This window comes from Callorhinus ursinus, unplaced genomic scaffold, assembly GCF_003265705.2.
Source record: "Callorhinus ursinus isolate GAN/ISIS: 27379988/994484 unplaced genomic scaffold, GSC_fseal_2.0 scaffold17, whole genome shotgun sequence".
Classification (NCBI taxonomy): Eukaryota; Metazoa; Chordata; class Mammalia; order Carnivora; family Otariidae; genus Callorhinus; species Callorhinus ursinus.
Window position 1 is genome coordinate 16,173,475 of NW_027397079.1, and position 20,569 is coordinate 16,194,043.

A 20,569-nucleotide genomic window follows, 5' to 3' on the forward strand; every position below is an offset into this window, starting at 1 on the left:
TTAAGTTTATGGTAATTTGTTTATGGTGATTTGTTACAGAAGTCACGGGAAAGGAATACACCAGGTCTTCCAAAATTATACTCAATTTCAATCAAAACTTATTTTCTTGACAGCATCCTTTAATTTGGTGTTACAGAGGGCCAAAATCGAGTTGTACCAATTCACGCTAAGGAGAGTCCCTAATGCTCTAAGAGGTGATGAAATTTTTAAAGAAGGGGATTTAAAATTCCTCAAATTCTTTTTTTTTTTTCTCATTAAACTTTTGTTTTAATGAGTCTCAAACTTCTGTGACAGATTTTTGGTCAAATCATTTCCATTAAAAAGGACTGATTTTTAAATAACTTAAAACTGCCACACACACAGAAGCACAAATGGTCCACAAAACATTCTCCTTTCCTTCTGAAAGCTTTACAATGCATTGTTATCACTAACCAGTCTTTTACTATTCAACTTAAATGGCCGATTGAAGGGCATCTAGGTGGCTCAGTTGTTGAGCGTCTGCCTTCGGCTCAGGTCATGATCCCAGGGTCCTGGGATGGAGCCCCACATCCGGTTCCCTGCTCGGCGGGAAGCCTGCTTCTCCCTCTCCCACTCCCCCTGCTCGTGTTCCCTCTCTCGCTGTGTCTCTCTGTCAAATAAATAAAATCTTTTAAAAAAATGGCCAATTGACACAAACAGTTCTGAGACCGTTCTTCCACCACTCATTAAGAGTGGGTGGCAGGTATTGGGGCTAATATTCACTTAGCCTTCCAAGCTTTCTGGGCAGACTTGGTGACCTTGTCTGCTCCAGCTGACTTCTTGTCCACTGCTTTGACGACACCCACAGCAACCGTCTGTCTCATGTCACAAACGGCCCAGAGGAGGAGAGTCAGAGAAGCTCTCAACACACATAGGCTTGCCAGGAGCCACATCAACAATGGCAGCATCACCAGGTTTCAAGAACTTGGGACCATCTTCCAGCTTTTCTCCAGATCGACGATCTATCTTCTCCTTCAGCTCAGCAAACTTGCAAGCAATGTGAGCTGTGTGACAATCCAGCACCGGCGCATAACCAGCACTGATCTGTCCTGGATGGTTCAGGATAATCACCTGAGCCAGGAAGCCAGCTGCTTCCATGGGTGGGTCATTTTTGCTGTCACCAGCCACACTGCCACGACGAACATCTTTGACAGATACGTTCTTGACATTGAAGCCCACGTTGTCCCCAGGAAAAGCCTCCCTCAAAGTTTCATGGTGCATTTCCACAGACTTTGCTTCAGTTGTAACATGACTGGAGCAAAGGTGACCACCATGCCGGGTTTAAGAACACCAGTCTTCGCTTGGCCCATAGGGACAGCACCAGTACCACCCATTTTGTAGATGTCCAAGAGAGGCAGATGCCAGGGCTTGTCAGTTGGATGAGTTGGTGGCAGAAATGCAATCCAGAGCTTCGGGCAGTGTGGTTCCAGTGGCATCCCCATCTTTATGGGTGACTTTCCAACCCTCGAACCAAAACATGTTAGCATTTGGCTCCAGCATGTTGTCACCATTCCAATCAGAAACTGCCACAAATGCTTACTGTGTCAGGGTTGTAGCCAATTTTCTTAACGTAGGTGCTGGCTTCCATAACGATTTCCTCATATCTCTTCTGGCTGTAGTGGAACCCCTTTTGTGAACACCAACAATTATTAGTTGTTTCACACCCAGTGTGGAAGCCAGAAAGGCTTGCTCATGGGTCTGCCCATTCTTGGAGCTACCTGTTTCAAATTCACCAACACCAGCAACAACAATCAGGACAGTACAGTCAGCCTAAGATGTGCCTGTAATCATGTTTTTGATAAAAGTCTCTGTGTCCTGGGGCATCAATGATGGTCACATAGTACTTGCTGGTCTCGAATGTCCACAGGGAGATATCAATGGTGATACCACGTTCACGTTCAGCTTTTAGTTTATCCAAGACCCAGGCGCCCTTGAAGGAGCCCTTGCCCATCTCAGCAGCCTCTTTCTCAAATTTTTCGATAGTTCTTTTGCTGATCCCACCGCACTGGTAGATCAGATGACCAATAGTAGTAGACTTGCCCGAATCTACGTGTCCAGTGACGACGATGTTGATGTATTTTCCTTTCCCATTTTGGTTTAGGTTGAGCTGTGGCTTTCATGATACCTGTGTTCTGGCTGCAAACCCACTGCACAAAAGCTAAAATTCCTCAAATTCATGTCTCATTGGTAAGATTAATGTAAAGAAATAGAATGGACTGAAACTGTAAGCAGTGGGGTACAAACTGGGGGTGGGGGCAACAAACAGGCAAATTATGAATGAAGGTCTGTCCTTAAGGGCTATCCCCTTAGTAGGGTGCTTCTTTTGACATGTGAGAACTTATAGATTCTTCAAACACCCTACACTTGTTCTCAGTGGCTCCAATGTCATCCTGTCCAATGCCTGGCACACAGTGAATGCTGGATCTGGTGGTGAATGAGTGAAGAGGACAGGGAGGAAGGGGAGGAGCCAGGCTGTCACCGGCAGGCACGGATGGGATCTGGTGACCCACCCTCAGACCTCGTGATTACAGCCCATACAATGGAATTGTTATTAACATTCCTATAATGTACATTTCTCCACAATCTGAATCTTTTCCCCAAGTTCTCGGTCATGTATTGTAATTTACAATAATTTCTTATTTTCAGTAGCATATACCTCTAGTTTTCTGTGCAAATTTACCCTGTAGAGCAGATAAAATCTTCATGCTATAGAAAGAGCCAACGCTATGAGCCAAAACTCTTCAGGGATAACTTCTGGATGGCCACTCAAGTTAACGAAGAGCGAAAAACTGTAATTATCAACCCAAGAGAAAGCCAGGTGCCTGGAATAATCAAAGCCCATAAGGGACACCATTCACGGCATCTGCAACATACTTTCCTAAGCAACGTTAACATCAAAATATGGACAGCAACAGCCTCATCTCTCCTGCAATCTCCGTAAAATTATTATTTCTCAATAGTTATATTTATACTCCCCCTAGTTCTTGGAGTTCTTTTTAAAGTCCAAAAATAAATGGTAAAATAGGACAACATGGGGTCCTGTAAGAGACTGCCTATAGAATTAGCTCGAGCACGGATGCCAAAATAATCCTCAGGGCTCCACTCCCAGTTTTTGCTTCATTCAACAAAACAATGTTGAAAAACTACATTTGAGAGCATCTATTACTTTCAAGTACTACATAGACAAGTGGGAAATAAATCATTGCATATAAAAGACAGTACTTAAGGGGAGTACTGCAAACGCCCTATAGAATATTTGGACAAGCAGAGCTACAAAGCCCCCTTTGTTCGTGGGAAGCCTTTCAATCTATGCAATTAATTCGTACCACCTAGGACAGCCTGCAAGTCTCCTCTACCTTTGCTCTCCCGTTGCCGCCCGGGGTGGCCGTTCCCACCTGGGATTTGCCCATCAAATGGTGGCCTCCAACTTCAGCTAGAGCAGTGCTTCTGGAACTCTGAAGGACACTGGAGTCCACAGAGGATCTTGTTCAAATTCAGATTCTGATTCAGTTAGGTCAGGGGCAGAGCCCGAGGTTCTGCTTTTCTAATGAGCTCCCAGGTGGTGAGGACGGGGCTGGTCTGAGAAGTCCATTGGCGGGCTTAGCAAGGGATTAGAGCACTTTGTTTTTTCCTTAAAACAAAAACAAACCAACTTCTGAAGGCATCAGATTCTAGTAGCAGGTGTGATGTGTCCAGATTTCCATAAGGGTAGAGAAGCTGAGAAGCATTTGGATAAAGGGTGGTGCTAAGTAGCAAGTGTGGTTTCAGATGGGCTGCCCCGTTCAACAAAGACTGTCAGGTACTGTCCCCGCCACATACTTCCTGTTGATCCCATCATTGAGTTGAGAATACTACTGGTGATGGGGGGGTGGTGAGGAATCGGGGATGCTGAGTAAGTAAGCTAAAGTCCAGAGATGTGGCCAGCCCAAGAGGATACCCAATGCACGTCTGCTAGAATAGGCATCGGGAGTGACTGTTGTGTTGAGGCTACTGGACTGGGGCCATCAGTAGAATATTTTCTCCTTCCTTAGAGTACTAGCCCATGGGTCATGTCTTTTTCTGCTGGGTATGCCCAGCTTCTGGCACCTATCAGGGCTCACAACATGCTGTCATCACAAGACTTGTGAGAAGTAGGAGCACGTAAAGGAGGCTCAAGGATGCAGATGATGCCTCGGACTACAATCACGCCAGCCAAAGACAGCAGGATGTCCCTGACCTGCACAGTAACAGAAAGAGAGGAAGCCGGAGCAGTTGGCCTGGAGGTCACACAGCAAATCCACCAACAGGGGAACACTTTGAGGAAGCAGCTTGCCGTGCACCACGAGGCAGTATCAGGTCTCCTCCTTGCCCCTCAGACTCCCGCAGTAAAAGGGTGTGTTGGATGTGAAGGTCTTTTAGGCTTCTCTCATAGGAAAGATCCTGCTGTCCCACATTCCGTGACGCTACTCACTTCAGAAAGAGAGCCTAGGAATTCGACTCCCTTCAGCCCTTGTCTTACTGGTATCTCACATTTTCTCACTTGATTAAATCCCCAGTCCCATTAATGAAACTAGAAAAACATGCTCTGTGTATTCGAGGCGAGCGTTGGAGGGAGAGATTTGAAATCACCCAGAACACTTTGTCTTAGAACAATTTGGCTGAAATTACCAAATACTCACTACATTTTCCTCTTTCTATTCATTTCCTCTTCCCCTTCCCAAATCCATAAATCCTCAGTTTCTAGAATTGGGAAGAAACCCAAAAGAATCCATCTTTTCAGTGTTTGGAAGCTACAGGTCTACTCTATAAAGAAAAAAAAAAAAAAGGCAGTATTCACAACCATAACATACACAGTCGGCTGGTGATTGCGGTATTCTCCAGCAAAGGTCTTCAGATACTAGGAGTCTAAGTGCGGACTAATATTTAATTAGCATTGCCTAATTTCTAAGTAGTCTTCCTAGTTTTGCTTTGAGGCTAGTGTTTGAATCATTTGAAATGACTCTGATGTCAAGAAGCTTCTGCACTTAGAGCCTTTTTCAGTCTCCCACACACAAGAGAGGACCCCACTGGCCAGCAAGTCCCAGGTGATGTCACCTGCAAGAGGGGGCATCTACCACCCCAATCATTTGTTCCCCTTTGGGTCAATTTAACAAACCTCAGGAGAAAGTACTGTGGCCTTTTCAGGAGAGGGAAGCTTTCTTAGAGATGAAAAAAAAAACCATGAAATGAACGAAAATATCACATGAGGGCACAGACCCCACGAAACACTCCCACATGAGAGCCACTGCAGAAGAGATTTCTGGGCAAAATGAAGCTATGAGTTGAGTACTTCAGTCTTATTTTAGATGCCTTGCTTATATTTACTTAGTTAATTTCAGTGGCCACCTTGTGACTAGTAAGTACACTCATTGTTTCCATTTTACAGAAGAGGACACTGAGTCCCAGCCCAAAGCCTGGCCAGGCTGGTGAGGGGTGGGGGGAGCTGGGATGTGAACACCTGTTGGGCTCCAGCACCCACAGTTCATGACTCTGCTTTGGTTCTGGGTGGGAACTAGGTCAAGATCAGGGAACGCTTTATCACCATCCTGCCAAGGAGGATTCAAGGGAAGATGGCCATGAGGGTCCTGGCGCCCCACTTTTTGGCAGTGTGATTGGAGCCTTCCGGCTGGGACTGAATACAATCCTTGCCTCACTGGAACCGGGTGGGGCGTTCCCCTCTCCCAGAAAGGGCTGCAGCCGCTGGAGGACATGGTGAGCAAGCCCTGGAGTTCATGGTGAGCCAGCAAGTGCCTGCACCCCACCTCCACCCTCCACCCACCTACCTACTATGAACCCCGGCCAAGCCATAGGTGGGTACTTACAGTCCTGGGCAGGCCCTGGAGCCCAGCTCCGGGAGCAAACACGAAAAATTCAACAGTTTGCACAGAATGAAATTTGGCCGGCGGAAGGTGCCTGCAGCTGGTGGTTAACACCAGCAGTAAGAGGATCAACGCCTAGTCCGGGGCTTAAAAGGGGAGGGTGAGGTGGGGTGAGAAGTGTGCGCGCTCCCTTTTACCCATTCACGATAGTTAATTTGGATGATAAGGGTTCGTGCTTAATCCCTTTGTGTGCGAGTGAATATACTGAAACGGACAACCCCGGAGAGGGCACCGGCGGCTGGCAGAGCGACCTGCGGGAGGGTGCAGGTCGTGTCCAATCTGGCGTGATGTAGAAAAGAAACGTCCTGACCAGACTGAAAGCAAGAGGGAGAGGAACACCCTAGGGGTGCGTGGTGCCCACTGAGCCCCACACCTCCCAGGCCACGGCAGGTGGGCAACTCTCTTCTCCAAGACCCAGCACCCCAGGCCCGCCTCTGCGCCCTAGGAGCCCCCTAGGTCCCACCAGCGAGCCGGGCTCCTCCTTAGCCACCTCTGCCGAGGACAAACGACACCCAAAGGGAGAGTCCGGGCCCTGCCACGGCCCATTACAGTAGAGAGAATTTAGGCGAAGTTGGGGTGGGGGGACAGAAAAGGAGGGAAAGATATCTAAGGAGAGGTCTCGGTTGTTCTCAGATGGAACAGATCACAAAAAGGTGAGAGCTCAGTGGCTCTAGAGCAGGTTGTAAAACAAAAACCATTTTTATAGTTTCCACCTGCAAGAAAGCTCACACCCCACCTATACGCCAAACGCCTGGAGCCCCCGGAGTGCGGGCCCGAGGCAGCAAACGGGAGCGAGCCCTGCGGGTGGGGGAGGAAGCCCCCCCGGCTGCGGGCCAGGCTGCCCGCAGGGGCGCAGGAGGCGACGAGAGTTCCCAGCCGCCGCCGCCCCCCTCCTTCCCCTCGGGCCCGTCCAGCAAATTTCTTCCCTGGTTTCTGTTCGTGCCTTCCCTCCCTCCTCCTCCCCCGATATATTCGCTCTCTAAAACCATAAAAAAGAGATCAACTTCCCTAACTTCACGGAGCCCTTTTCAGTGACAAATATTGATGCCCAAAGTGTCTGCGCTCTCCCGCCCCCAAACGTTAAGAAAAGGCGCCGGCGAAAGGGGGACATAAAAAGTTAACAATGCTGTGAAAATATGTTTGCAGAAAATAGACAATCGTTGGATTAAACGTATTCAAGTATGAAATAATGCCTTTTTGTGTCAAAACTTGGGCGATGGGCGGGTACAAAAGTTCCCTGTGGCAGCTACTTGCTCCCTTTGTGAGCCGTGCGCTTTGGCGTCTCCACTTGGGCGCATTACTCAGAGCACTCTAAGCGCGATTGTTTCTCCCTTTCTAATGACATTTACCGGATCAAAACATGCTGTTAATTCGATCAGAAGGCTTCACCCTCCCTGACAAAGCCACAATAATTTCTCCTGAAGTTTGTTAAATTGACCAAAATTAGGCAAATGAATAGGGGTCTGTAGGCGCCCCCTCTCGCAGGTGACGTCGTATAATGCTCGCCTGGGCCAGCTGCATTCCCCCTTTTCTTCTCGGCCCACTCTTCTCCGTGTTGCCCCCCAATCCTCCCACCACCACCACCCCCGCTCTCTCACACACACACACACACACACACACACACATACACACACTTACACACACACACACACACACACACGCCTGCCTGTCTCTCCTCCCCCACCCTCTGGCATTATTAAAATTTAGCCCAATGAAACTATTCATACTTTTCAATGGACATTTTCGTATAGGATAATAGGCTACAAATTGAGCCTCTTCCCCCCGCGAAGAGAGAGCCCGAGGGGGGAGAAAAGAAAGCAAGCGACGTGGTCAGGAGTAGGGGGGAGCGTCGCGTGCCAAAGACCGGAGGGAGGGGGGAGGCGAGGCGGGAGCCTCGTGTGCCAGCCGCAGCCCCACACCTGCCGGGATGTCCGGACAAATAAAGCGGTGTAAACAAAAAGGGGGGAGATGGACGTGTCACCAAGTCGTGTGAGAAAAGCCTGGGAACAAACGGGGCGCCTCCGTCTCCAAGAGCTCTCCCTTGAACCCGGCGGAACAGCCTATTAAAGGCTTACTTAATTACTTTAATGACTCTGGACAGGCTTTAAAACGCACTCGGCGCTGGGACTGCGGGCTTGCTGGGATTTGTAAACAGGCAATCGTGTGAGACTCAGCGGTGGGACTAAAGGAGGCGACACTGTTTTGTGAGGGTCCTCGCCCCCCGGTGCCCGCGGCCGCTGCGCCCCGGCGCTCTGCGCCTGCTGCAGGCGCTCGCTCGCCCGCCGCCCCAAGTTTACCGCCTCCTTTTCCCGCCGGGGCTGTTGCCATGCAAATGTTAGTTCCCCGCCGATCACGTGTCCTTTGAAGGGCCACGTGGATTAACAAAGCTGATCTGCCCCCAGCTCGCCCCCCTCGGCTGCTAATTTTTTTTTTTTTAACTTCTTTAAAACTGATCTTGAATGCATACATCCCCCAAACGCAGCTCCCCTAATCCTATGGAATAATTCAACTCGTGAATGCACTTGGAGCCCTAGATGACCGCTTTATAAGGCAGTCTCTCGGAGTTGGGAGACTGCAGTCTACCTGGGACACTCGAGGAGGCACACGAGGCGGAAAGTGGACGGGTGACTCGCTCCACCGCCTCTCCCGAGGGCGCGTACTGACCAGGATGTCAGACAAGCTCAAGGAACGCAAAGTGAGTCGGCTGAGCCCAGACAGCCCTTGCGCCCTGATGGTGGGGGCGTCAGAACTCCCCGAGCCGCCACCTGGCTGGACCGACGGCAGGGACGCGGCACACGGGACTCTCGTGCGGAGGAATCTTGCGTGGTTTGCGGGGGGATGAGGTTAGAGAGGGGAGACTCCTTAACTTGGGAGGAGCCCACGCCCGAGACTGGTGGCCAACTCCCCAGTGCCCTGGCGCTCAGCTTGACGGCGTGGCCGGAGCGGATAGGGCGGCTGGAAGAGGAGCGCACCAGCCTGGGCGTGAGAGGGCACAGCTCATTTGACTCTTGTGTGGAGGGGCAGGGACCCCTTCCGGGGGGAGTCCCTGAGCAGCGTTGGGGGCTGGGAAGACGGTTGACTCGCCGCTATAGCCATGACTTTGACGACCCCCTGGGCACCACTATCCTAAACGTACAAACCTCTGTTCGCAGAGAACCCCCGTTTCCCACAAAGTGATAGAAAAGCGGAGGAGGGACCGGATTAACCGCTGCTTGAACGAGCTGGGCAAGACCGTGCCCATGGCCCTGGCGAAGCAGGTAACGTCAGAGGCCGAGCGTACAGAGCCAGGCGCTGGGGCTCCTCCGCTGCCACTCTCGGCAGGGATGCAGGGAGTCTGGAGACGGGAGAGGGCCTTTCCCGTGGGCTCTTCTCCCTGGGGGCCCGAGCGCTGAGCGAGCCCCAGGCGGCCCTCCGCGCAGATCCACTGCAGCGCCCTGCTCGCTGCTCCGGATAAATCCGTGCACCCAGCCTGCCGGGGTTGGCTTGCGCCCGTCGGGTCGCTGCGAGGAGCCCTTTCCTCCTTTTGCAGAGTTCCGGGAAGCTGGAGAAGGCGGAGATCCTCGAGATGACCGTTCAGTACCTGAGGGCCCTGCACTCCGCTGATTTTCCCCGAGGAAGGGAAAAAGGTGGGCTCGGGTTGGGCAAAGGGGAACCTGGGCAGGGAGCGTTCGCCGCATAGAGACTTGGGGGTGGGAGTAGGAGTGAAGGCCTTCACGATAGGTCTCCACTCTGGATGCGGCCGAAGCGGGGGGGAGGCGAGGTTCTACGTAAGCAAGGCGGACAGGTTTCCGGGGATGCTGGTTCCGTCGCCTCCTCTCAGGTGGGGAAGGGTGGGGTCTGGCTCCTAAGGAAAAGGGGGTCGTTTGCTTGCGCTTTTCCGGTCTCCAGAATGGGGTAGGAGAAGACAGGCCTCGAATGGGAACTCCGGCCGGAAACATGATGGGAGCGAGGTGCCTGATACCCGCCTCGGGCTCCCGATGGGGAAGGGGCTGCTCATGGCTTTTGCTCCTTTCTGCGGGTTTACTCGCCCCTCCAGCAGAACTGCTAGCGGAGTTTGCCAACTATTTCCACTACGGCTACCACGAATGCATGAAGAACCTGGTGCATTACCTCACCACCGTGGAGCGGATGGAGACCAAGGACACCAAGTACGCGCGCATCCTCGCCTTCTTGCAGTCCAAGGCCCGCTTGGGCGCCGAGCCCGCCTTCCAGCCGCTAGGTTCGCTCCCGGAGCCCGATTTTTCCTATCAGCTACACCCAGCGGGGCCCGAGCTCGCGGGCCACAGCCCCGGGGAGGCCTCCGTTTTCCCGCAGGGCGCTGCCCCCGGGCCCTTCCCCTGGCCGCACGGCACGGCCCGCAGCCCGGCGCTGCCCTACCTGCCCAGCGCGCCGGTGCCGCTCCCGAGCCCCGCGCAACCGCACAGCCCCTTCCTGGCGCCCGTGCAGGGGCTGGACCGGCACTACCTCAACCTGATCGGCCACGCCCACCCCAACGCCCTCAACCTGCACCCCTCCCAGCACCCCCCGGTGCTCTGACGCTGCCTCGCCCGCCAGATTTCTCCGAGCGTCGGGCGCTGCTTAGGAGAAATACTGTATATTGTACAGGTGTAAATATTGTGCCAACAAAAAACTGGGTGGGGGAAGGCCAAGAGCAAATTAGTTTCCTGAAGGATCTCCCCCCTGGCAATAAACGATTTCTGATAAAGACCCAAGAGATGGATTTCTTTGTTACCTCCCGCTCCTCCACAACCACGCCTGGAGGTGCCGAGGGCGCCAGTCTGATAGGGCCAAGGTGATGATCTTCAGTACTTGGGGGCGGGGGGTGCCGCAGGGTCTGAGGAGGAGGGAGGAAAGCCTAAATGGAGCTTCGCTTCGGGGCGGGAAGTCGTGGCTCCCTCGGGGTTCCAGACCCTCCCCCGACAGGTGCGCACCTTGGGCATTTGCCTCGGAGCAGGGCGCGCGCGAAGAACGGGGCCCTTGACTCTCAGAAAATGCAAACCGAGGACCCGCCCCAAACTGGCTTTAGCGGACTTTTACCAGCTCCGACCCGGGCGCCCTTCCTACTGCGACACAAGGCCGGGGGTCGCGCGCGCACCACGCGCCGGCTGGCCTGGAGAGCGGCGCAACTCAGGCCAGCGGGATGCATAACTAAGTTTACAGCTTTAACACGTCTCTGGAAAAAAAAAAAAAACAGAGGAAGTAACTTCTGAGTTATGGCTCAAAAACAACATACGAGGAAGTTTGTTATTTTTGGATGACGACTACCCAGCGCCGCCGGAGGGTTCGGGGAAGCTGGCCTTGCCTTTTTGCGCACAGACCCCCTCAGCTTCAGGGACGCTAGGCAACCGGGTGAGCAGCCGGCAACGACCGGGTCAAGAGACGCGCTCCCCAGGGGACTGTTCCCTCTGCAGATCCCCACCATCCGCCACTGACGCGGGGTCCAGACCCTGGGTCCAGACGCGGGGCAGTCTGTCCAGGTTCTCAGGCCGGTGAGAAAAAGCCTCCCTTTCCCCCTTTCCCGGGAGAGAGAGGCTGGATTTTAACCTTCTGCTCAACCCAGAACGTCGTGAGGAAAGTTTACAGGGCCCAGGGGAGACGTGGCCAGTATCTTTAGGAGATTAGGGTTTTCAATTCCAACTGGATCTGCGCCCCACCCACAACACAGCGATACACTTAAAATAGCAAACAAAAATCATGTTTTTCTGAAGTCCCAAACAGCAAAATGAGCCTGCTATTGTTTTATGTAAACCGGTAAAATGAACAAGGTATCCAAACGGCTGATGTTGTGTTTGCGGCGATTTAAATTGTTTTTCTTCATTGCTTTTTTCCCTTTGTTCCTATACTTCCTTTTTTGTTCCCTAGCTCTGATACCCGTTAAACAAATAATTTGAAATTATGTAGCAGGTTTTCCTGTTTCCAGAGGCCATTCAACCAAACTACAATTATTTGTCTTCTCCCAGATTAGCTGGAGGACAATAAATTAACTTATTCCATTTCTGTGGACAGGGTTTAAGGGAGCTCTGACCTAGACTATTTACTGAGGTCATGGAATAGGATGACCTGCAATTTGTAAACCATCAAACTCGATTTATACAGAGACAGGCAAAAAAGAAAAGAAAAGAAAAAGGAAAGAAAAGAAAAGGAAAAAAAAAGCAAAAAATAAACCCTCTTCATTACATTGCCCATAAAGTAAAATTTAAATGTGCATGGAGGGGGCAGGGGAAATCTATAAACTTTAGAAAAGGTCTTGCAAGTAAGGAGTTCTTGCCCTAACATATACTCCATGTCACTAAAACACTTAACTATAAAATGTGAGATGCAAATAACTCCTCCCCTTACTAACTGATATAGCTGGAGCCTGACATAGCAAATGTCAGGCCAAGAGGCCTTCCGGACCACAAATATACATTGCACAGTATGGGATGGAAGTGAATTATGCAGAAATGGGAGAATGCATGGTGCCTATTATTGGAACACATGTCTTACACCCATTTTCATCAGCGCTGGATACAGAATATGAAGAAGGCCTTTCAGGCTTTTTTTCTCTGAGCATTAAGCCAATCTGAATTCCCTTTGGCAGTGAAGCATTAAAGATATAGTGTTACCCTGGAAATATAAATTATTAATATATTCAGCATTTTTGTCACTTCTCAACTGTTAACCAAATTAGACAAAACTTTCTTTTACTAAGTAGATTTTCTCTTTGGGATTAGCTTTGGGAATGCACAGGGCCACCACAGTAAAAACTGTGGTCATTTACATATAATTTTGCAAACTTCCACTGGCCCATGACAGTCTTTGTACCTCAAATGTTGGTATTCTTGATTTTTTTTTTTCTTTCTCATTTAACTGTGGAGGATAAAACCCTGCTTTGGGTTTACAATGACTTTAGGATAAAAGTCTCCCTCCCCTTTCTCTTCTTCCCTCTTGTGTGTGTGTGTGTGTGTGTGTGTGTGTTTTGTGTCTTTTTCAGAAACCTTCATTCCAAAGTTCCAATTCTCCAGGCTTGGCCAAAAGTCAAACTTGGAATAGTCTGACTTTGCAGAAGATTAAAAATGTCACTACAAAATGGAATTGATTCAGATCAGATTGTGACTTTGAAGCGTTCTTTCCTGCACTTTCTCTGACAACACATTCCTCCCAGGCTTGCTGTCCCAAACCCCCACCTCCTCCCCGCCCCTGTCTGAGTCTCTTAGGCCCAATCCCTCCACTCTTTCTTTTAAGTAAGTTGTATAGTAATGGTTTCCAAGAGAGGCTCAACCAAACCCAGAAATAACAAAAAACAAAACACAGTGGGTTTGGCTGGAGGTGACCCATTGTGACGCCCCTGAAAGGGGCAACCTCTTGCTTCTTGGGCTTCATCCTTGAGTGGGCAAGAATAAAAATAATCATCCCCATGAAATCAAAGGTTTTCTCCAGAGGCTTGAGGGACAAAGCTGATGGCTGGTGCTTTGGGTCGGTCCCTGTGGCTCTGTAGGGCTAGAAGTAGGCGCTTCCAGGCTCTCCTGCCGCCGCTGCCGAAAGGGTGGCAATACAGAGCTCACTTGTGCTTCCGAGTGTTATGGAACAAACACAGCCCATGTATCAGTGGGGGTCCTCCAGTCTGGGCTGCTGCACACCAGGCAAGGAAGCTGGAGGAGCAGCTATGTAAGAGCTTCATGGACCCCACAAAGGTATGGCATTCCTAGGAACCTGGTAATGGGTATCTGCATACAGTAACACACCAAGAAAAATAAGGCAACATTTAGTAGGTGCTCACTAAACATTTGTGGAATGACTAAATGAGCTGCCTAACAGTGCTGAGCCTCTTGGAATTCTGCATCTCCCCTAGACTTCTTGTTTCTGGTCCTCAGATCCCTCCTCACTTCAGCAGAGACCAAAACGTACTGGTATACCCAACTTTGCCTAGAAATTCCACCTTGTGGTCTGGCAGCGGGAGACAGTGCTTGGCCTGCTTGGTTAAGGCAGTTAACTCTTGCTGAGGGCCCAGCTAAATGCAGACCCCAAATCCAGGATTTGAATTCTGATCTTACCTGATGGGGGTTCTGCTCCTTTCACATGAGAAAGATCCAAGACTGGGCTGAGCCAGATTCTACCCTCTTTTCTGCACCATTAGTGGTTCAGAGTGGGGCTTCTGGAGCCAAACTACCTGGATTTGCATCCCAGCTCTGCTGCATCCTAGCTGTGTGCTTCTGGACAAGTTGCTAAGCCTCTCTGTGTCTGTTTCATCATCTGTAAAACAGGGATATTAAAAGTGCCTATACCTCATGTGGGTTGCTAGGAGGATTAAGTGAATTGGTACATTCAAAGCACTCTAGACAGTGTCTGGCCCATAGTGAATGTTCAATAGATGTTAATTATCTAGTACTCCCTCCTTTCTCCCAAAGAGTCAGATCCTTGGGGCCACCTCAAAGTAAAAAGTAAAATGTCAAGGCAGTCATTAAAACAAATCTGAACTTCCCCCACCCCCCAAAACAAATCTTAAACCCCAAGGCTTGTTCTGGAACAAGGCAATATTCTCCATCTAGGGCAAGAGGGGCTAAGGAGCTCTAATCCCAGCACATGGTCAATGTGGGGGCTGTGAGCCCTTCTCCCAGTTATGACTGATAATCCGAGCCCCCCTGATAACCCTGGAGTACCATCTCTCACACTCTCCCCTTAGGGCCTTAGGTTATCCTGCAGCAGCTCTGATACCTACACTCCCACATTCTCTCTCCAATTACACATCCGGGCCCGTTGTTAACATACAATTCTTGGCTGTTGCAAATTCTCCTTTGGAACATGGGGTACATGAATAAACAAATTCAATCTTCCTTAGGTACACTTTCTATGGCAGCTTTATGTTCTTCTCAGCATCTCCCCCCACGCCTGCGCTTTTCCCATGCAAGCCTTTCATCTTTCCTCTTCTTCACCTGTCTGCCCCACCGCTGGCTCCAGACTCAACCCTTGATGCAGGTAAAGGCTGTGCCCTGGAGGAACCCTGTCCCGAGTGCTCACTCCCATGCTCACTTGGCCTTCAGGCTTCATTCTCCCCACCTGTCAGATTGCTTGGCTCCTGCTATCTGCTTCTCCACGTGTCGGGGGCCTGGCATAAGAGTGTATCTGTGTGTGTTCCCCATGTAGAGGGGGGATCCCTGGAGTAATCCTTCTGATACTCCTGGCATCCCTTCCTGGTCTGTAGCTATCAAGGACGGTGCTCAGGAGGTGGGCCCAGGCACCCAGCTGGTCACAGAAGCCCTTTCTCTCTCTGGCTACCAACCTGCCCACAGGAAGCGAGCAAGCATCCCTACTAGGCTGGTTGGCAGATTTCCAGTCTTCCTATATTTCTTCTGGGTAAGTTTAAGGTCAAGGGTTGCAAGCCCCCCCCCCACCCACAGGAGGCGCATCCTCTGATCAGTAGCAAAATGGACATTTTTATCTCCACCTGACACCTACATCTACATCTCAGATGATTTGGAGCACAGAGAGGAGAAAAAAAAATGACTAATTAATCAGATAGCCTGAAACCCGAGAACCTGGGGGCCTCCATGTGTGTAGCTAGGAAAGTAGACAAGCATATATGCCCATGTGCAACCGGTGGTGCAGGCCCAGGGGCGCCTGCATATGTGTGCACAGGATGTGTGCTTGGGTACACAAGTGTGCACTTGGATGGGCAAACGGCAGCCAGAGGAAAGAGCCACCCACTGAAGACAATGGCTAGGTTAGAACTTGAGGGACCCAGCTATTTCTGGTTGGCTTGGAAGATAAGCAGCAGCCATGATGAAGGTCTGCAAATCTGTCCCATGATCATCTTGGACAAACCCTCTGTTCAGTGGGAAGAGCTGAAGCAAATCAGCAAAGAGGCAGTAGGTGGTGTGATGCCGAGTGGGGGCCTGGGGGAGAGCTGTGTTCTATCCCACCGAAGCCACAGAAAAGGGGGGGGTGGGAGATGGAGCAGGAATGCTGGGCTGAGCTATAGAGCAAAAAGGACCCCAAGAGAGCTGGGAACCTGAGCACCCTCTATCCCTGTTTTGTTATAGGTCCATCGGTAGAGGTCTTTTTTTTTTTTTTTAAGATTCTATTTTCTTATTTGAGAGAGTGAGCGAATGAGCGAGAGAGAGCATGAGCAGGGGAAGAAGCAGAAGGAGAGGGAGAAGTAAACTCCCCGCTGAGTGGGGAGCTTGATGTAGGGCTCAATCCAGGGACTCCAGGATCACAACCTGAGCCGAAGGCGGACGCTTAACAGACTGAGCCGCGCAGGCGCCCCTAGAGGTCTTCCACAATAAAAGAGTTTCATTTCTACTCACTAAACACCAGGACTTCATTTTCTACATAAACATGATTCCTATTTTATATCTATGTCAGAATATAAACCTGTGACCTAGCCCCGTTGCTCTTTTGAAATACAACCTAAAATGTACTTAGCAAAGAAAAACAAACGCTAGAAGGTAACCATGGGGAGAATGCACACAAGCCTCGGGACTATAAGGTGCAATGCAGCTCTGAGCTTCTGGGATGTATTCTATCCCACTCAGGTGGCCAAGGCATGACTGCAACCCATACAGCCTCAGCAAACCTGGGGGGAAGTCGGGGGAGCCAATTCTGGACACTTAGAGAAGTTGTTCTGGAAAAAGTCAAATTGCAGGGGAGGGTCATTTGCAAATGTATATTCTGGCCACAAGCCACAAACAATAAATTTGTGAAAGCGTGAAGAGTCCCTGGTCTCACAAACCCTTCCTCCTCTAACATCCAGTAAAGAGGTAGAGATGAATACAGTGGAACCTCGTCTGAATTATATTACAACTCAGTCAAAAGGACCCGAGCAACATGGGTATTGTCAAATTAGAGCTGAATTATACCTGTTCTGCCCCCGAGCCCCTGGCTGGTGATGGCCCAAACATATGTGCTGAGGGGAGGCTACAGGGGCCGGGCGGTGGGGAGGCATTTCATGGCTGTATCACTAATTGCAAAGGGACGTTGTTTCAGAGTGAAATATTTCTTAGAATGCAATTAAAAACGGAAAGAGAAATTTTAGAAATTCTAAAACTACTGAAAGTAGGATTGTGTTATCTGCTTTCTTGGTATGAAAAGAACATTTATCAGTGAGACAACATTTTCAAATCTGTTCAGTTATGAATTACAGAGAGAGACCAGCAAAGCTGAATATGCTTTGGAGGATGATGGATTTTAGGAAACAGTGAGTCCCAAGAAGCATCGAATGACTTCCTATGAGGACAGTCCTGTGCGTAGTAACAAAGGGATGTGGAGAATGAGAACATATGATGAATTTATGTTGCACCTGATGGTGGTTTGCTGTGGTTTGCAAGCTTCTTCCAAAAAAAGAGTTTGTGGTGTGTTTTTACATCTAATGTCTGGTCATACTTTGCCAGGACACGATGAACCTCATCCTCATTAAGGAGGAAGCCGCAGAGCCGAAGTACTGACCTGAGTTCTGGGAGGGAAACTATCAACATCCAGCTTCTTAAAAAGCCCTCTGCAGGGTCTTCTAGTCACCCTGGAGCTACAGGAGAGAAAATCACTGGATAAGTAAACTCTTTCTCCCCAAATATATAAATATATCAAAACATACATATGGGACCATAAGTAGGACCATACATAAGTAAGACCACTTATCCTGAGGATTTCTTTGGAGTTCCTGAATGTAGGCAGAGGTATCCTACGCTGCAGAAGGGAATGTGCTTCCGTTTTCTTTTCAGATCTCCTTACCTCCAGGGAGACGCACCATCTGCCTCCCCCTGATTCACCACTGTCCCTTGGTCTGTCCCTCTCCCTTCTCCTGAAATCCACATTCAAACAGTCATCACGTCTGGTTGATTTTACCTCCCACCTCTTGAATCTGCTCACCTCTGTCTCCTCTGCCACAGCCAGAGCACAGCCCGCCAACGTCCCCCTCCAGCTTCCCGCCCCTTGTCCCAGCTTCCCTGTTTGCTTCCTCGAATTCATTGTCAACAGGGCCTCCAGAGTGATTTCTTCCTAACATACAGATCCCAAACTCCCCTGCTCAGCCTTATTCGATGCCTTCCCAGGGCTCTTAGATAAAGTCCAAGTTCCCTGTTCAGGTCTTCCTACTGTGGCCCCCACATACTTCTCAGGCCTCTCTGCTTGATACTAACCCAGACTCAACATCAGGCACACTGGCTTCCTCCATTGCTCAGGAGTACAGAGCTCTCTCTCATGCCAGGCTCTCGTGAATGCCACATTTCAGAGGCAAAGAGAAGTTCAGAGTACCTTTTTCCCTAGGCGACTGGTCAGCCCACTCAGACCTACCTACTCTTCTCTAATGGGGTGTTGATCTTGACTCACCTCAGGTGAAGGAGGATTTTTACGTGCACAACACTGTCCCCACTCACTCCTACAAATCTATCTCTGAAATGGCTCCAGAAACATTGACAAAATCGTATGAAAATGATGCTCTGGTCTACATGTTTTTTTCTGGACTTTTAAAATAAGTCAAACAGTGTCATTATTTGAGGCATTAAATATACTCACTTAGCGGTATGGTGATTGAGAACATGGGCTCTGGAGCTGAACTGCTTGGGTTGGAGTCCTGGCTCTACCATGTTCTAGCTGTGTGACCTTGAACAAATTATTTAACAGCTCTGAGCCTCAGTTCCCTAGTTAAATGGGCCGATAGAACCTACCCCATAGGGAGGATGGGAGAATAGTTACTGCAGCAGTGCCTGACCGATGGTCTGTACCCAGGAACCTAGCTATTATGGCTGAAGTCTGCACGGGATTGTTATATGGACTAAACCAATTTCCTTTGAGATTGATGACCTATTAATAATATTGAATTTGGGGGGAAAGAGTTTATCCTTTCAATTCGTTGTCTCTTTTTTCTTGAACCAGTCTTTTTTTTTTTTTAAAGATTTTATTTATTTGAGAGAGAGAGAGAATGAGAGAGAAAGAGCACGAGAGGTTAGAGGGTCAGAGGGAGAAGCAGACTCCCCGCCGAGCTGGGAGCCCGATGCGGGACTCGATCCCGGGACTCCAGGATCATGACCTGAGCTGAAGGCAGTCGCTTAACCAACTGAGCCACCCAGGCGCCCTCTTGAACCAGTCTTAATGTTCGTGTTTTCCTCTCCGCATCAGAGAAGACATCAAGAATGGAAGAAAGGAAGAGATCTCTTGTTAGGACTTGCTAGGTACCAGGCACAGGGGCAGCTCCAGAAGTTCTAAAGAGAGTTCAGAGAAGCTTGGGGGGGGTGGGGTAGGGCTAGGGGATGTGTCTTAAAACTGTGACCACACTACCACACCTTTCAGGGTGGCCTTAGCTGAGCTGATGACGATTGAGAGCTCAGTCCCCCAAAGGCACTCCTTGCTGTCTTCTCTGACCTGGCACAGCGCTGGGCGCTTTCCTAAGCTGTTGCCCCATTTCATCTCCACAGTCACCCTCAGGAGTCAGATGAGGGCTAACTCAGAGACTCTGTCCTGAGTCACCCAAAGCCTCTTTGTGGCAGAGCTGGGATTTGAACTACAGTATGTTTGCTTCCCAGCCCAGCTCCTTGTCTTCCCTGCAGTGGCTGCCGCCATCAGGAGCATTTTCCCAGTTTCTTACAAGAGTAGGGTTTGGATCTAAGCTTGAGAATACTCTTCTTGTGTAAAGTTGTGGTCCTCCAGGACTTCAGAATTGGGCAGTTGGCTGTCCCAATGTACAGTCTCTAAAATGCAGGTTTCAAAAAATAATATAACATTAAAAGACTAATTACAAAAGCAATCGATGCTCATTGCAGAAAGCTGTTAACACATTCGAAAGTATAAGGAAAATACAAAAACACCTATAATCCTACCATCCGGTTATAAGCACTAACATTTTTTATATGTTTCCTTAAAACCTCACTGCGCACACACTAATTTTAAAATAAGTTTTAAATAGCAAATACATTTATATGAAATAGAATGCTAAAAGTACAAAAGGGCAAACAGTGAAAAGTCAGTCTCTCTCCCCGCTTTGCCCCCAGCCATCCTGTGCTTCTCCTGGGAAGCGATCACTATTACCAGTTTTTTATGTATCCTTTAAAAGATAGTCCATGCATACACACCAACTGAGTCATTTTACAATTCTCTTTATTTTAAAAAATGGTACATTTAAAAATTTATTTATTTTAAAGAGAGATAGAGAGCAGGGGAGGGTCAGAGGGAGAGAAAGAGAATCCTCGAGTAGACTCCCATCGAACATGGAGCCCAACATGGGGCTTGACCCCGTGACCCTGGGATCATGACCTGAGCTGAAATCAAGAGCTGTATGCTTAACCGACTGAGCCACCCAGGTGCCCCAAAATGGTACATTCTTCTATGAGTAACTACAAACAGTACTTTGTTCTCTAGACCTGACTCACCTTCCATCTCCTTTAGTGTCACGTCTCCTTCCCAGGATTTCACACTCGTATTCATTCAGGAGGTTGCACAGACCAGTCAAAATCACCTTAAAATCTGTCTTCCCGGTAAATCCAGTGTGAGAGGGACCAAATTCTTGAAACTTCTTCCTGAGATCATCCGGTAACTATCGCACCTGAGAGACAGGAACCGGAAACCCATCGCGTGGGGTGTCTCTTCAGCACAGACCAGGATGTGTGATGTTCTGTCACAGCTCTCTGAGCAACATCTCTCTCGTAAATTAAGTCTTTCTGAATAGGAAGGGTCACTGGGTCTAA

At 49.5% G+C, this 20,569-nt stretch overlaps 1 protein-coding gene and 1 pseudogene across 2 annotated transcripts; one reads left to right on the plus strand and one right to left on the minus strand.

The window, feature by feature from the left end:
* Positions 1-665: 665 nt before the first annotated feature.
* On the minus strand, positions 666-2,407 carry LOC112834539 (elongation factor 1-alpha 1 pseudogene; annotated as a pseudogene).
* Positions 2,408-8,583: 6,176 nt separating this feature from the next.
* Positions 8,584-10,451, plus strand: HELT (helt bHLH transcription factor). 2 transcript variants are annotated; one of them, XM_025885931.1, is made up of 4 exons: positions 8,584-8,610; positions 9,068-9,172; positions 9,445-9,541; positions 9,952-10,451. In XM_025885931.1, the coding sequence occupies exons 1-4, from the start codon at positions 8,584-8,586 to the stop codon at positions 10,449-10,451; spliced, it is 729 nt and encodes a 242-aa protein (XP_025741716.1). The 2 variants fall into 2 exon arrangements, with proteins under 2 accessions (XP_025741716.1, XP_025741717.1); XM_025885932.1 differs by having other exon boundaries at positions 9,955-10,451.
* The last annotated feature ends 10,118 nt before the right edge of the window (positions 10,452-20,569 follow it).